The sequence below is a fragment of the Otolemur garnettii genome, unplaced genomic scaffold (genome assembly GCF_000181295.1).
Source record: "Otolemur garnettii isolate 467f Iridium unplaced genomic scaffold, OtoGar3 scaffold00025, whole genome shotgun sequence".
Classification (NCBI taxonomy): Eukaryota; Metazoa; Chordata; class Mammalia; order Primates; family Galagidae; genus Otolemur; species Otolemur garnettii.
Window position 1 is genome coordinate 5,449,023 of NW_003852420.1, and position 17,311 is coordinate 5,466,333.

General features: G+C 38.3%; 1 protein-coding gene across 1 annotated transcript in view; it reads right to left on the reverse strand.

Moving 5' to 3' along the window:
- The window catches only part of SLX4IP (SLX4 interacting protein), a 194,571-nt gene that overhangs the window by 18,159 nt on the left and 159,101 nt on the right, over positions 1-17,311 (reverse strand). The window contains 2 exon segments of the mRNA XM_023512152.1: positions 4,034-4,122; positions 6,687-6,764. Of these exon segments, the coding sequence (XP_023367920.1) occupies positions 4,034-4,122; positions 6,687-6,764 (167 nt within the window).

Below are 17,311 nucleotides of genomic sequence, written 5' to 3' on the forward strand. Positions count from 1 at the left end.
TCTTGCTCAGGTTGGTTTTGAACTCATGAACTCAGGCATTCCACCCACCTCAGCCTCCCAACTAACTTGGGGACTTGGGTGCAAGTAACTTGGAAGGCTGAGGAAAAGAAAAATGCTTGAGCCCAAGAGTTCAGGGTTGCTGTGAGCTGTGACTCCAAAGCACTCTACTAAGGATGACAAAGTCAGAATCTGTCTCAAACAAAACAATAGCATTCAATTTAGTGCTTAAAAAATGCCTCTTGGCAGGATGTCCCATGAGGACCTGGCCTTGGGTGGCTGGGGTATGACTATAGAACTTGACAGCTATTTTCACAGCTTGACCACAACTCACATGAGGCATAACCCAAATACCTTCACGTGTATGTCCATTTTTAAGCAGCACTACCATTACAGGTCATTTTTTAATTTCCAAAAGGATCACAGACTTTGTCAGATTAGGTTCAAAAACAACAAAGTCAGCCTAGAATTTTGGACTTTCCTTCTGAAAGGCAGAAAGGATCCAATGGAACATTAAGGACACAGGCAAAGAATGGAAACATCTTTAGGAAAAATGGAGACCCTGTCTGATTACATTTTAAGTCACCAGGTACCCTTCAATGGCCAGAGTCTGCCAGACTATAAGCTCCCTGAAGGCAAAAGCACTTCCTTTTTTTTCTTCTTTGTTTTCCCTAGTGCCTCCTTCCCAGCACAAGGCCAGCACTCAGCAAATTCCGTTTAAACATGACAGTAAGAACAGATGGGAAGAGTGGTCTCCAGAGAGAGGAAGGAGGGGATGCCACCAGCACACAATGAAATAGTAGCTTTGTGCTGACCCTGAAATGTCCCAGATATGTGTATGCACAGAATTCTATGGTTATTTGCACAACTTTAATAAAGAAATAACAGAAATAATAAATAATTTTAAACTTCCCAAGCCTCTAGGGCTTTACATCTAAGAAAACAGTTTCTACACCAGGACTTGTGTTTGTAAATAAGAAAATATTGTCAGAATGGTATATAACTGAGGGAGGTAAAAATTTATGTTCTCCATATATTTCTAAGGAAAAAAGGAGTAAGGGGAAAAAAACCACTTAAGGTAAAAACTCTCAAAAAGACTCCCCAGATCTGTATCTAGCAATAGGCCAAAAACTGAGGCTACATGGGTTTTGAGATTTCTTATGAGAAACTCTAGTAAGAAAAATACAGTGACTCATTTCATAATAATGCCCTTTCTTCCCAAAGTACACATCACAATTCCCACATCCCTAGCACATGGGCGCTCTGAGCAGAGCAACTGTAACACAGAGGATGTCTTGTACCCAAGTCCCCCAGTGGACAAGAGAAGCGACAGCAGAGACCTCTAGGGCCCTGCGGTGGGGCAGGGCTGTGTGTTGTGCTCACTGTGCCCTGCAAAGAAGGGGACACTCCTGTGCAGCCCCCTTTAGGAACTGGGGAGCTAAGTGCAGCTGCCTTGCTTGTCCTCAGGCTGCAAGAATCCCTTGGCAGAGTAGTTTTGAACAGATGCTCCCAGATTCCTAACAAACTGTCACTTAAGCTCTGAGGATCCAAAAGGGGGGCAAAAGGGGGGATAAGGGGAAGGGCATCTGAGCTCTTCAAGGCCGTACAGCAAGAGGCACCTACAGCTGCCCCTCAAGTAGCAGCTCACTGCCCTGTCACTTCTGTGGTCACATAAGAATGAGTTAAGTAAACAGTTATAGGAAAATAACCAAAGTTTACTGCTAAAGTATTATCTCCAATATAGCTGCTCAGGAAGCCAATTTCCCAGGCCTTGCCCAGTTAGAAGTTCCTTGAGAATCATTATCAAGAGAAAATAAGATGGATTTTGCCCTTTGGCAAGTATCAGTGTAACTGATAAAAGAATTCAAAGCTAGAAGGAAGTTCAGGGACTACTTAGGGAGCCGGACATCACTGGTTTTGGGACATTTGAAGTGTAATAGAAAGGAGTATGAAAGCCTTCTCTCAGGCAGAAGGCAGTTCTGGAAGGAAAGGATTGTTTATTGATCCTTAAATAGCTGAGACAGGCGGATTCTGCAGGGGTCAAATATCAATGAGGATTAAGCTCCAAGACACTTCTGGTGGAAGAACGGGGTAGTTGACTTGATGGGCAATTTGCGGGAAAGGGACCTTTACTTGACCTGTATCTTTCACTGCTTCTAGCAACAGCAAGCCTGAGGAAGCAGTGGGCTAGAGGCCGGGGAGGAGAGGGCAACGCAGCAGTAAGCAGGCTCGGCAGAAGGAGAAACAGGGCTGTGTCTAGCGCTGGGCTTCAGCTGGCTTGTGTGTGCATCTCAGAACGTGTATACATGAAGATTGTCAGAGGTGGAGAAAAAGCCCAACTGAGAAGATACAGACTGACCACAACTAAAGGGAATCGCTCGAAACAGTGATTGTCAAGGGCATCCTTCCCGTAAGCTAACATGGCTAACTCTGAGAGCATCATCGCCAGATGTAAGAGCATGCACAAGATAAGGAAACTAAACTCATGTAAAAGCCTCAGACTGGTCAGTTTTTTCAGAATGAAAATTCCCAATGTTTAGGAAATCCTCCAGATTACAGGATTTATATGACAGCAGCTACAGAAATCTTACATCTGTATAAATACCAGGGCCTCTGAGGGGGGATAATATTTCACTTGTATTGAGATGTTTTAATTCCTCCTTAATAATTTAAGATACTAAGTATTAATATTACATATCAGATATGAGATCTAATTTCTTCTATATTCCATCTGAAAGCAATAATACTTTCTGGTACCATTAATTGTTGTTTTCTTAAACTACAGATCAATTTCTTCCTTGCTCTGAGAATAAGTTAAGCCATGTTATATTTTACTTATATGACAATGGCATTACCACTTTAGTATTTATTCATTTACTAAGGTAACTCAACATCCCAGAAATATTTCAAAGGATAAACTTCTAATACTTTGCTCCAAGTCTGCTTGATTTATTTCATCTAATGTGTATACTACAAGTTTTACTAATGGAAGAAGAGAAATAGAAGAGACACATGGCTTTTCTGCTCTAAACAAAGGCATTTAAATTTAAATGTAAGTTCTCTGCTCTTTACTTTTCTGGGGTCTTTATTTGTTCTCACTGCCTGTGAAACACTCTTCTTATGTATTTATGTAAGATGAGATAAGAAGCTGGTTTTAGACTATGTGAGCCAAATTTCAGATTTCATGTGGGTTAAAAAAAATAAACATCAGGGGTAATCCAATATTCCCATAAATTACTTTAGAAGCATAATAATCATGTCATACTTCACGGCCGGGTTAATGTCTGCTAAATTTTTCTTTTCTCTTTGCAGAAGATTCAAGTTATATATCCAAAAATTATTTTTTAAAGTTTACAGAGAATTAAGTTCAGGTAGATTGGACTGTGATACACATACATGCGGGTGCAACAAGGCGGCTCTCCCGGGTGCACATGTGAAGCGTAGAAGACAAAGCTGTCATCTGCAACATGCTGAGTAAGTTGTATTTGCCTATTTGTCTGAATAAAGAACTCTAGTAAAACACAACTTGGCTCAAGACTTAGCATGAGAAAAGAAAGAGAGAAAAAGGGACAGAAAAAGAGAAGGAGAGAGAGAAAGAACCCTATCAGCTATGAAATAATACACCAGGGAAAAGCGCTGAATCTCATGAAAATGTCAGTGATTCACCACGGAATAAAATTCAAAAGCCACTGACTCCAATGAAAGCTTCCAGTGGAAACATGTGGATTTTGCTTCATTTCATTTAAACACTAACATAAGCACCATCCCTTTTTGTTGTGTTGCTTTCTCATTTAAAATTAATATAAAAAAGATACTGCTGATTAAACTAAATATTTAAGGGGTCTCTAGGAAAAGGATTAAAGGAAGAATTAATCAATATTACCGTGCAAAACACACAGGACATATTTTGTTCCCTTAAAACGCATGCTGGGTGCTCATCTACTGAATGACAATAGCAGGCAATTCTTTCATTTTTTTTTATAGTAACTAAGCATTTAAACAGATTGATTTGCTTATAGAACTTCTTTATACGCACCAGTTCTTCATTCTGACTTGCCAAATGATTATGACCGAATGCAAGCTGACTTACACAGACCACAAATCTGTCAGGGAATACCTGGAGTTCTGTATAAATGAAGAAAAGCAAGTTAGCAAAGGCATCAGAAAACCATGAACACAGAAATGCTTGGTCCCAGATTGGTTTTGTTCATTTTAAGTTATGGTAATATACATGTACATATAAGACAAATGCCTCTTCTCCCCTCCCATCCTTTCAGTGTTTGCCATCGATAGGGCAGGATGAGTGCAAAGCTCCAGGGAGAGCTGAAAAGGCTGCAAATTGGTCCACCTGAGCCCCTGGACCATTATCCCACATGAAACCCCCAGGCAGGGCCTGCGCAGCCTTCCCGCTGTGTCAGTTTACTATTTTCTGTTTCCAACTTTTACTCTGGGAAATGGGATTAATGTCTTCCAATGAGTGTGCAGACTTCTAGGGCAAGAGGAAGAATATTAAGTAAAATCTAAAAATGTGACCCATCTGCATTTTTACTGGTTAGTTGACTTAGCATCCTTGTTGAGCTGGCCTGAGAGGTCCCCTGCATTGGAGGGCAAACTCCCAAACTGAATCAGGCTATGTAAAGAGTAGTTTCTCTTAGGAGCGAATGATCAAACTATTAAGGAAATGGTTAGATAGGCAATCGGAAATATGACGCAACACCACCATGGCCATAGCAATGTATTACTGCGGCTTCTTGAAACAAACTACTAACTTCCCAGTGGGGAAGACTGAATGGATCACTGAACTGGACTCCTCAGCATTCAAAGAAAGAAACATAAAATGGTAATGCCATCTGGATCTTTCCTTCTCTCACCTGTCTATTCATCCATCCTTCCCTTTACCAGCCTCCACCTACCCCGAGTGACGTCCAGAGTGATGCTTAGCTGGGGCTGGCTGTGTACATTCCGGGTGGATGGGAGGCAGTTCTTCTTCCTTCTTTATATATATATATATTTTTTTTAATTGTTAAAATGAACCAGTCATTTTTATAAAAAATGAAACCTTTCTTAGATGAGACCAAGTTTTGAAAAGATGGATATTATTAGTCAGGTAAATGAAGCCTTTTCACACGTGGCACATGATGGCAATGATCTCAATCTGACGCACCCCTTGGAAGCCAAGCATGAAGGTGTCAGTTACACAGATATACAGTTTAAATACAGTCAGTACCTTATACTACTTGGCTAGGTTAAATTATACCAAAAAGCCTAACGGGCTGCTCCAGAGCAGCTTCCTGGTTACTCCCTGGGCCACTGCTGTCTCCTTGGCAATTCCTCTCCCTCTTCTACTTCATTCTACTCAGCACAGCAAGTTAACAACCTAAAAAAGAGCTCCACGCAGAAGCCCATCATGACTCTCCAGCATCCAACATTCCAAGCCCTCCCTGAGCGGGGCCTAACCTGTTGGGTGACCTGGGGTCTTACCCACAACTAGTCCTCATGTAGAAAGTCCTCAGTGCTGGAGCAGGTGTGGGTGTGTTTAAACACAACCCACGTGGATATTGTATCTGGCTATGTGACTAGGGATGGGCTTTGAAGAGCCAGAAGAACAAAATGAGCGAAGCAGTCAATATTTATGCACTAGTTCTTAAAGTATCACACTGAGATAAGGGATAAGTCATCTGCTTCCCACTATACAGAATTCAGTATTCAGAATTCAGAATTCAGAATTCAGTCTGCCCCCCAGCACACACCAAATCATGAACCTGAAATACAGAACAGTTCACGGTGGATCAGAATTAGAATTTAAACTTACTGGTTCTACCAAATAATTCCTCTGCTTTATATTTTCATTTCTTCCTCTGAAAAAATAAGAATGCTAGGAAGGCATAATTTAAATATTTTGGCCCCAAGTATTAACAGAAAGTTACTTCTAACCTCTTTATTCTGTTTAGGTCATAACTGAGAACTGTATTATTTTTATATTTAAATGAAGATACAGATAAAGACAGTTCATACTATGATGGGTCCAGAGACAAGAAGAGCAAACTTATTTTACCAAGAGAGCAGAACAAAGTGGAAGGCCTACTAAGGGAGTAATATATTTGAGCAACATATAAAGTTACATGCAGATAATCATGAAGATTCTAGGAGCATACCACCATATAATTAATTTTTAAAGTCTTATCTGTTTCATATCTTACATATGCACTGAAACTGTCCAAGACAGTTGAGCTAAATTTTCTCTCCAATGCTCAGATCAACTTGGAGAACAGTCATTAGCTTCTGACCACACTGGTGCTGGTGGACAAGTCTGACATCACTTCCCCAGTGGACAGGTTGATGTGGGGAAGTGAAGGGGGAACTGGCCTCGTCATACACCTAGAAAAGCCTGGGCTGGGAAAGTATAGGCACTTGCTCCGTATCCCACTACCTTGGTGTGTACAGATAACGATAAAGTGATTCATAGTTCAAGTGTCTGTCGAGTCACTCTGGAAACTCACTGAAAGCACTGAGATGCATAAGCAGAGTAAAGTGTACTGTGGCCCAGCTCATTGTTCTTAGGCAGGCAGTAAACACAGCATGAACTGGGGAAAAAAGCAGCAGGGCTTTCCATTCCTTGATATTTATCCCTTTTCTAGAGCAAGCTGATTATGTGAAATGCCTGACAATCCCAGAAATCAGCTTCTTACCAGTATTCCGTGCGCCCCAGAGGCAGCGAAGGGGTATCCCTCTCTTGAGGAAGTAGGCTGTGATCTGAAAGCCATAACCTGTAAGGTGAAAGAGGACTTCATGAGATTATAAGCTTCTTTGCCACTGAGTCCTAGGAGTCCAGCCCAGTGCCTGCCATGTGACATAGTGATATGCATTCAATAATTATTTAGCAAATGAAAGAATTAACAGAATCAATAGAGGGTCTTGCTTCAGAGGAAGGGTGAACATTACTATGCTGGCTCTTCCAGGAGGCCTGGCAGGTACAGCTGGCATAGTCCCTATTCTATGAAGTGTTGTCTGTAAAATTAAATTAAGTGATGAGAGGTCTAACATCTGAAAATTAGGGCTTTCAAATGGGATGATTTTCAGTCTGAGCTTGGGAGTAGAATATGGCTACTTTCTGATAGTCATTGCTTATTAGCTCACAAAAATAATCTTTAATACCTACTTAAAGATGGGGGGTATTTTGCCTATAACTAAGTTATTCTAATTCAAGTACAGCAAAGTCTTTCTATAGAATGAGATGAAAAGAAATACAACATGAGTCAAAAATATTTTTTTCTCCAACCCACCAGAATGGCCTAAATGAAAAAAGACACAACAGTAAGTGTTGGCAAGAATGCAGGACAAATGGAATTCTTCTCCACTGCTAGCAGAAAGGGGTACAAATCTGTATAGCCATTCTGAAAAAAAATTCTTCAGAATCTAAAGCTGAATGAAGCATGAACGTACAGGGCTGGTAATAGCACTCTTCACAACATTCTCAAACTGGAACCAATGCAAACATCCATCAACAGTAGAATTTTTTTTAAATGAGGATATAGTCACACAGTGAAATACTACATTGCCTCTAAAAATAAGTGAGCTATGACTACAGGCAACGACAGAAATAAATCTTGTAAACATAATATTAAGTGAAAGAGGCCTCATCCAAAAGAGTAAACACCACAGTGAAAATGGAGACATCATCGTCCATCACAGGGTGGCAACAGAATTTCACAGAAAGTATCAGGATAATTCCTTCCTCTCTTTCTCTCTTCTAACTGCCAGAGTATACACTACTCTGTTGATGATTTTCCTGAAAACACCAAATGAACTCTGCCTGGTTAATGCAATCAAGTATTCAGTAGAAGAATCAGAACTGAAAGGCCCACTACAGTGGAGAGAGTGTCCCCAGCTTCTGATTTTATCTGGGAAACTGAAGGGGTCAAGAGTTGCAAGTAAGGATCTCCAGGACCATCAGACCCTTCGAAGTCCATGACCATGACTGTTTTGAAATAACTTACACAAAGAACACCATTAAAGAAGCATTCACTTTTACCTTCAGTACCTTCAGTACCCTTCCAACACTCCGTACAAAGACCTGGGATACTGGTGACCATAGCCTTAATGCTGTCTAAGCAAGCCTTGGCTCTGATAGCACCACTGCTTTAGGCACACACAGTGCAAAGTAACAGAGACATCTATGAAAGGATAATCTCAAGAGTTACTGAGATGAAATATATTTTTTCTAACAGATTTCAAAATAGATTGCAATTCAGTCATGTGGATTCTTTCTGCTTAAAATTTCAAACAAAATATACACAACCGTTGCATTACTCTGAGTGCTTTAAAGTAAGTGTGTCATTCTTTAGGTCACAGAGAGTGGAAGTCCCTTCTACAGCTGTTTATTTGTCCTACTACTGATGGAAGGTGGTGGAAAGAGAGAAGTTCCTAACAATTTGGGACTCACAAAACATGTAGCAAAATTTAAAAGTGATTTTGCAAATAATATTTAATAAATCTTCCAAAGAACTGAACATAAAACTCTATGCAGTTATCTAAAAGCAGTCATTCTGCTTTTGCTGGTCTATAGCTCTAGGCATGTTTAAAATTTTAAAAATCTTCCTGTACAAAGTTGCCAACAATAAAATGTTATTATCAGGAAGGCCCTAAAACTGAATTTGACCACGAAAGCTACAGTTCTGAGTTCAGAAAGCCTGGTATCTGGAGATACCACTTGAGGGATAACTAAATCCTATTCAGACTGCCAAACAGTAAAGTCTCAATATGACATCTTCTCCTAGGGAAAATAAAGCAGTACAAGGCAGAGTCCAAGTGATTTATTACTGAAATTAGTAGAACTAAGTTAACTGGAACGCTGCCCCCATACCTCCCACACTTAAGATAGGATTATGTTAAAAGGAACCATTTTTAAACTGGCATCTTGTTCTGAGCAGTTCCAATGGAAAATCTGGCCTGATGGTACCTACAACAGAAATAGCAAGTTTAGCATGTAGAAAAGATTTGCACCTGCTTAGAAGAAAATTCCACTGGTCCCATGAAATTTTGTTGTTTAAAGAGAAACTTGAAGAGAGATTAAACACAAATCAGCTTATGGCAAACTAAATCTGACATCTAAACAGAGAAAATTACTGTTGCTAAAACATTACGAACTAAAATACTTAGATGTATTTCATTTATTAATAAATAACAGGCAGTGATAAAGAACTACATTCTTACTACTGCTCTTAATGAAACTGACTTCATAGAGTCCAACAGGCCACTGAGATTTTGTACTCACACAGGGCTGAGGCAAAGCTTCACTACTTTCTGAAGCTAAACAGCACTCTGGCAAAGAATAAGAGGGCCCCCCCAGCCCCGGCTTTCCCTACCAAGGGCCCCAGCCACACTGGTGTTCTACATGCAGAAAACCTGAGTCAGTAGGCGACTGGGGAAGCAAGCAAATGGAAACCACAAAGTGATAATCTTTTCGTTTGAAGATAACCTGACAATGGTATTTCAAAATTATGAAGCATTTGCAAGTAACATTTAAGTATGCCTGTTGTAGAAAAATTAGCTGGATGTTTGGCGGGTGCCTGTAATCCCAACTACTTGGAAGGCTGTGTGGTCTTCCTAAATGGGAAGATAGTCTTTAGAGACAGGAAGACACCTGGGCTAAAGGAAAGGTAGTTTTGTAATGAAAGCATCTGCCCACCGAGAGTCTTCAGGTGTGTGCCATTTCTAGAAATAATGTACATTTCTGAACTGCTTAATATCAGAAGATCATCCAGTACCAGCAAGATCCTATCTCCCTCCACTAGCCTCCAAAGCAGCCCTAAAGGTTTCCAGTCTCTGGCCATCTTTTGTATTCCATATTTATAAAACAGAGTGACTGCAGGGGTTCGAGACAAGTCTGGGCAAGAGCGAGACCCCCATCTCTACCAAAAATAGAAAAATTAGCTGGCTGTTTTGGTGGGTGCCTATAATCCCAACTACTTGGAAGGCTGAGGTAGGAAGATCACTTGAGCCTGAGACTTTGCGTTTGGTGTGAGCCAGGCTGATGTCATTGTACTCTAGCTTGGATAACAGAGTTAGACTCTGTCTCCAAAAAAAAAAAAAAAGAGTAACTGCATTTCTTTCCACTCTTGACAATCAGCCTCCATAGCCACAATAAGCTCAAAATGATGACTAGTTACCACATTAACTTTCTTCTGGCTTACCTGTTTGTTCACCAAAGAATATTAAATCTCTAAGAAAAAAAAAAAGGAGGTGGAAGTCAGTACTGTTTATCAGAAAAAGAAAGGACAAACCAGAGTTCTGCTACTATTTATTTCACAGTCTAAAATAAATTGCTACAAAATGCCTTTGTTAGAGATTCGAAGGCATCATAAATAGAAAGGCAAAAAATTATAAGAAAAAAGCTCAAATATGAGTTGAACAAATTCCATCCTGGCTTAGCAAGATAGTAGATTAGTTTTAAGTTGTACTGTGTTCTCCAATGAGTAATGCGTTTTAAGGGAGTGGTCATTTATTTGGGTTGTTATAGTTCATAGTCCCGAGACACTAAGAACAAATATCCAACACAGAGTTTTTACTGTAAAACTATCCAGCTTCACTTGTTTTCCAGGGGACTCACAGCCAAGGTGACTTGAGCTTCCCCACGGCTGCCAAGGGGTGTCTGTGGCACAGAGCCTAACAATGGAAAGCCTCTCCCACGGCTATTAATGAGACTATTCATGGGGGAGCCTGGGAAGAGGCCTCTGTGTGGTCTGCTGAGCCATGAGGACAGCTTGGAAGGTGAGCAGGGTTCATGGTGGGCTCCACCCACCACCTGCGTAGCTCTCCTCCAGCAAAGCCTCCTCCCAAACTGTAAGGCAGGATCAGGAAGACCTGTCCTGCCCCCTCACTACTTCTCTCCCTCAGATGCCTTGGTTAATGTCACTGCTCCCAAATCACTCAGAAAAGTTTCAGAAAAGTAGAAAACAGTGCCATAAACACCCCCAAACCCACCATCTAGAGTTAGTAAGTTAATATTTGGTCATACTTCATATACATACTGCTAAACTATTTCATAGTAATTAGACATTATGAAACTTTACTCCTGAATAGGTGACCACAGACTCCCAAGCTCTTGTATCACCAAAACACTATTATCACAACTGATGATGACATTATTACTCAAATAACCATCCATATTCAATTTCCTCAACTTCCCCAAAATGTATGTCACTGATTTTTCACTTGAATTAGGATTCAACCAAATATTATAGTTTTTTTTTTTTTTTTTTTAAGGAAACATCCATTAATGTTAAATGCTCTATTTTTACTGGTCAGTTCATGGAGATGAGTGTAGTTACTTCTGACTTACAATTTAGTTTAGAAATATGATTTATACCTTACTTAACATGGCTAATATAACTTTTCTTTCTTTAATGACAAAGAAAAAAATACCTAATATTTATAGAAAAGAAAAACAAGGGTTGAAATTATTTTTGTTTTAAGAGATGTATTGGCCTCTATCTCCTTTAATCTGAAATAATTTCTTCCCTTTTTTAAAAAGAGATCATTTCTTAGAGAATTATCCTCATTCTGTATTTGAACTACTTCATTATTTAAAAAAAAAATCTCAGTTGTCTAAATACAAATTTTCAACCTGGATGCACTTCTAGAACACCAGACATTTATTAATTCTGACTTTCCCTTTAACTGTTGTAGGAAACCTCAGGTTCCAACTGAAGCTATAATTACAATTCAAAGTCTGGAATACAGATGACTTCAAGATTTAGTCCCAAAGATAATTTCAAAGATATTAAATCTTAAATTTGTAGATGCTTTAAATTTTTGGTAAAGATAAGCTTACTAAAGTAGGTTGGACAGTGCTCTCATATTTGCTCTTAAGAAAGAAGACTTGGTGGCAATCAGACTACTACATGCTAATGTCATAGTAGCTCTGTGCTGCACCCCAGTTCAGACAAGTTACTGTTTCTGTCTGAAGTCATGAGTCAGTTCTCATTCCCCATCTGAAGACCTGGCTGAGATTTAATATGAGGACAGGAAGAAAGAGGCTGATTTCTACCAAGTATTGGCAATGTCTTGGGTGGTAGACTAGACCGGAAATATATAACATATTTAAAAGATGGAGAATAGCTTTAAAGCTATTTCGTTCAGTAAAAAATGAAGTTATAACTCATAACTGCCAAAATAGCATCCATTCAGAAAGTTATAACTGTCCTTAGCAGAAGGCCTAAAATCATGAGTTTGACACTATTCCTTAAAACATAAAGAAAGACTAAGTATAAGATAGGGTCTTCGGAGAAGTCTTGATGAGGCCTTTTGAAATGTGGTGGAGGCCTAAGCATGACCTTTGCTATTGCTGGTGATGGGTGGGGTTGAAGAGAGGAGTTGTTCTGTGGGAACCAAAAACCAAAAGTCCTGTAACAAGTTTAAGAACACACACACAGGATCCTACTCTAAGACCACAACTGGGAAATGATCTGGGTGGGTAAGTGGAATATTTGGTCCTGGGCTAAAAATTTCACTTATTACCCAAGACATTTAGAGACTCCAAAAAGGTTCCCTTGAGATAACATTTCATGTCCCTAAATAAGGGCGGTCCTAGACTCTGAGTCACAATAAAGCTATGTCTATGTGATGCCAAAACAAATGGGCACACTGGTTCGTTCCATGAAAAAATAAAAAACACAATTGTGGATAAAATAATTTACTTGAGGCCAAATTTATTCAGAAAGAACAAATTTTCTATCTGTTACCCTGATGACTTTGTAGGTAATAACAAAGGACACATGTGCTGTTAATTTCATTACCTAAGGGATCCACTGGAGATTGTAACACTGAGTGAGAAAGCTTCTCAGGGCAGACAAAAATTATAATAAAACAAAACGAGAAATTATCACTTCAGATTTCTTCCTCATACTGCTTTCCCACTTTTTTGTTTATAAAAATATGCCCTTAACATTAAATAGAAAACTATGTTTAGATAATATGCAAGCACAGATGAAATGATATTCAAAACTATGGTTCCCACAATCATAACTCTGCCAGACCATGCATAATAACAAGAATGATATAATACCGTATACTTATAAAACTCAAAGTTCTCTGCAAAACCCTTCACTTATCTTTAAATAACTCTACATAAAGGCAACGTAGATTTTTAATAAGCCTTCTAAATGAGATAGCTGGTTGTGTGAACTGCTAACTGTTCAGGCAGGCCCCTCTGCTGCAGATTACAAACTTCCTGAGCCCAGGGAGGAATGCCAGATGAAGCATAATGGCTTCTGGCCTTCCTGTCTCGCAGGGGGTCCACTCCAACTCAGATTCTATGACCCTGTGCAATGAGAAAAAGAGTCCACGAACCACTGAATTATTCTAAAGGATCACGGAATCACAGGGACAAGAAACAGTCTTGGGAAGCCATCTAGTTTACTTCCCACTTGTCAGCCCAGACCATATTTAAAACCATCTTTTAAAAATAATACCAAAATGCTGAGTTAGAAGAACCACGCCTTCCTATGGGCAACTCCATTTGTCCAATCAAGGATGCAAACTTAGTGCCTAGTGGAAAAGACAGGTAACGGGGAAAAGGTGGGGTTCCAGCTGCAGTCGAACATCCAAATTTTTATGTGAAATATCCCCCCAATTTTAACTTTGTAGTAAGTTAAACTTTTAAAATATACTGTGTAGTCTAAATAAAATGTTTTCAAGCTAATGTGGCTTCGTGCTGCCAGTTTGCAATCTCTAATAAATTCCTCACACTTCAGTTGAAGTTCTTTTTTTTGTTTTTGCATCTTCGGCAGAACTGGAGGGAAGCTGGCCACTACCAAATGCTTGAAGGCAGGTACTCAGTTTCAACTGAGTTATTTCTTCTAACCTAAATAAACCCAGGTCCTTATCCTCTCTAGACAGGCCATGTTTTTCCATGTTTAAGTCATCTTTCTGACTCTTTTACGTCCTTTTGATGTTAAAGATATTCAGTTAAGGGTTTGACTCAATATGGGGGAAAATGGAAAAAAATATACAATTTTAGAAGCTGTTCACTATATAAATGTATGGGACCTGTTTTAAAAAATCACAAAGCTTTCATTAACTAAAAAGATTTGAAAAGACTGAGTAACATGCCATGTTCTTGATTGGAAGGGCTAACCATCATAAAGACGTGTATTGTTCCCATATTTATTTAAAAAAATATGTACTAAGGGCCTATTACATACCAGATGATTTCCGTCAAAATCACAATGAAATTGTTTTTGTTTGTGTATGTGAGGGGAAGAGGCAATGTGGAAGTTGCCAAAAATAAATCTACACTTAAAAGTATAAGAATAAACATGTAAGGACAGTTAAAAAAAAACTCAAAATGAAAAATGTTTTTTCTAATTAAAAGTAATGTAGATTCAATAAATTTTTAAATCTAGACCAGAACAGAAAGGTGTAAAGAGAAAATTAATCATCAATAATTTGACCATCCAGAATCACTTTGTCACTCTGGCTTTTGATATCTTCCAGATCTTTTCTCGAGATATATAATCACATATATTCTTATTTCTTCTATAGATGAAATATGAAAGTCATATGATAAATGCTGTTTTATAATCTAACTTAAAAAAAACCCTATTATAGACTTTGACTTAATATGTGGTATCAGTTAGAAATCTATTTTTATTATTTCTCAAATGAATAAAGAATGTAATATTCAAGAAGATCCCCACTGATCCCCAATGCCAGTTCCGCCACCTGTAGGTTTCTCTTTCTGAGTTATTTCATTGGCTTATTAGTCAATACCACTGTGTTAATTACCTGAGCTCTATTTTATAATAAATTTTATCTAGCCAGGAATTTTCTCTGATGCCCAACACTGTTCTTCATGAGGGGGACCTGGAGTAATCTAGCCGGGGATTTTCCTGACGCCTGACACTGTTCTTCATGAAGGGGACCTGGAGTAATTCCTGGCTCTTTACTTTTTTATTTAGCTCATCATATTACATGAAAAACCCTTCTGGGAATTAGACTTGAAAGACTTTGATCGTATGGATCAATTTGAAGAAGAAAACATCTTTACAGTAATGAAATTTCTTATACTGATAAATCTCCTAATTATTTTTAAGGATTTCTTTAATGTCTTTCCATAAACCTTTTTTTTTTAAATTGGTGCCATTGTAAATGTTATGTCCTAAAAATTACATTTTTACACCGTGTGCTGCAACTGACTTCTATATGCTATCAGCTGAAAAGCCTATTAAATCCTCTCAATAATTGTTCCCCACCTTTATTGGAGGTATAAGTAACAAATATTGTATATAATTAAGGTGTATAATGTGATGATTCGATATAGGTATACACTAGGAAATGATCACCACCATCAAGCTAATTAACACATCTGTTGCTTCATATAGTTACCTCTATTTTTGTAGTAAGAACAGTTAAACATCTACTCTCCCAGGAAATCACAATTATACAATAGGTATTATTAACTATAGTCACCACACTGTACATTAGATTCCCCAGAAATTATTTATGTCATAACTGAAAATTTTAACCCTACGACCAACATCTCCTGCTTCCCTTTCTTCTAGACAGCCTCCATTGCCACCCCTACCCCTGGCAACCACATTCTACCCTCTGCTTTTGTGAGTTAAGGCTTTTTTAGATTCCACATATAAGTGAAATCACACAGTATGTGTCTTTCTTTGTCTGGCTTATTTCCCTGAGCATAATATTCATCAAGTTCACCAACGTTGTTGTAAATGGCAGACTTTTTATGGCTGAATAATGTTCCATTATATATGTACAGCACATTTCCTTTATCTCTTTATCCATCCCTAGACCCTTTGTAAAATCTTGGTTATTGTAAATCACGCTATAATGAACATAGTAGTAGTACAGGCGTCTCTTGAACACGTTGATTTCATTTCCTTTGGATATATACCCAGAAGTGGGATTGCTGGATCATAAGGTGGTCCTATTTTTAACTTTCAGAAGAATCTCGATTCTGTTTTCCCATAAGGTCTGTACAAATTTACATTCCCATCAACAGTATACAACTGTTCCCTTTCTCCACAGTTACCTGTGTCTTTTTGATAACAGCCATCCTGACAGGGGTTGATGTGCTGTTTATCTTACTGTGGTCTTGATTTGGATTTCCCTGATGATTAAGGATGCTAAGCATGATTTCATATACTTGTTGGCCAATTTATTTGGGGTTTTTGTTTGTGGCTACTGAGTTCTGTGAGTTTCTTCATATTTTTTGGATATTAACCCCCCAATCAGATACATGGGTTTGCAAATAGTTCTCTCCATTCTGTAGGTTACCTTTCATTTTGTTGAATGTTTTCTTTGGTCTGCAGACATACTTTAGTTTGATGCAGTCCTACCTGTTTTATGTTTGTTTGCTGTCTGTCCTTTTGGGGTCACATCAGAAAACTTAACTGCCAAGACCAATGTCAAAGAGCTTTCCCCGGTGTTTTCTACTAGGACTTTTATGGTTTAGGTCTTACATTTAAGTCTTAAATATCTAGTTTTCTCAGCATCACTGATTTGAAGGACTATAAGATACTTTCCCCATTGTGTATTCTTGGTGTCTCTGTCAAAGACTAGTGCACCATATATACATTAGTTTATTTCTGGGCTCTCCTTTCTGTTCTATTGATCCATATGTCTGTTTTTATGCCAGTGCCATACTGTTTTGATTACCTATAGCTTTGTTATTAACTCTAATAATTAGTATCTATTTTTCTTTTAGGCTTTTCTGTATAAATACAATCATATCATTTAGTGCATCACTCATTTTCAGCCTTTATTCTTTTCTAATAGAAGTATTTTAAGGCTAAAAACTATCCCATGTTTAGCTGTGTCCTACAAGTTTTGAAAAGTAGTCTTCTTCTAATTATCATTCAGTATTAAATATTTTCTAATCTTAATTAAGGTTTCCTTTTTGGCCCACATGTTAAATAGAAACATGCTTTTTAATTCCTAAAAGCATCTCTCAGTTATTAATTTCTGAGTTAACTTTATTGTGGTCAGGAAAGGTGATATATACATGTATACATAACCATATTTGAAATTTATTGGGGCTTAATAGCCTAATGTGATCAGTTTCCCAAATGTACTTCTATAGATAAAAGAGGAATTTTTTGGTTATTGAGCTCAGTGTTCAAAATAGTCCACTGGCTCAAGTTTGTTTCATTTAAATATTCTATATCCTTTTATCTGTTTGATTAATTAATCAGATTGGTAGGTTTAAATTTTCCCTCTATGACGGTAAACTTATCAATTTCCCTTTAGCTCTGTCCATTTTGCATGGTATTGTAGAAACTTTTTTTTTTTT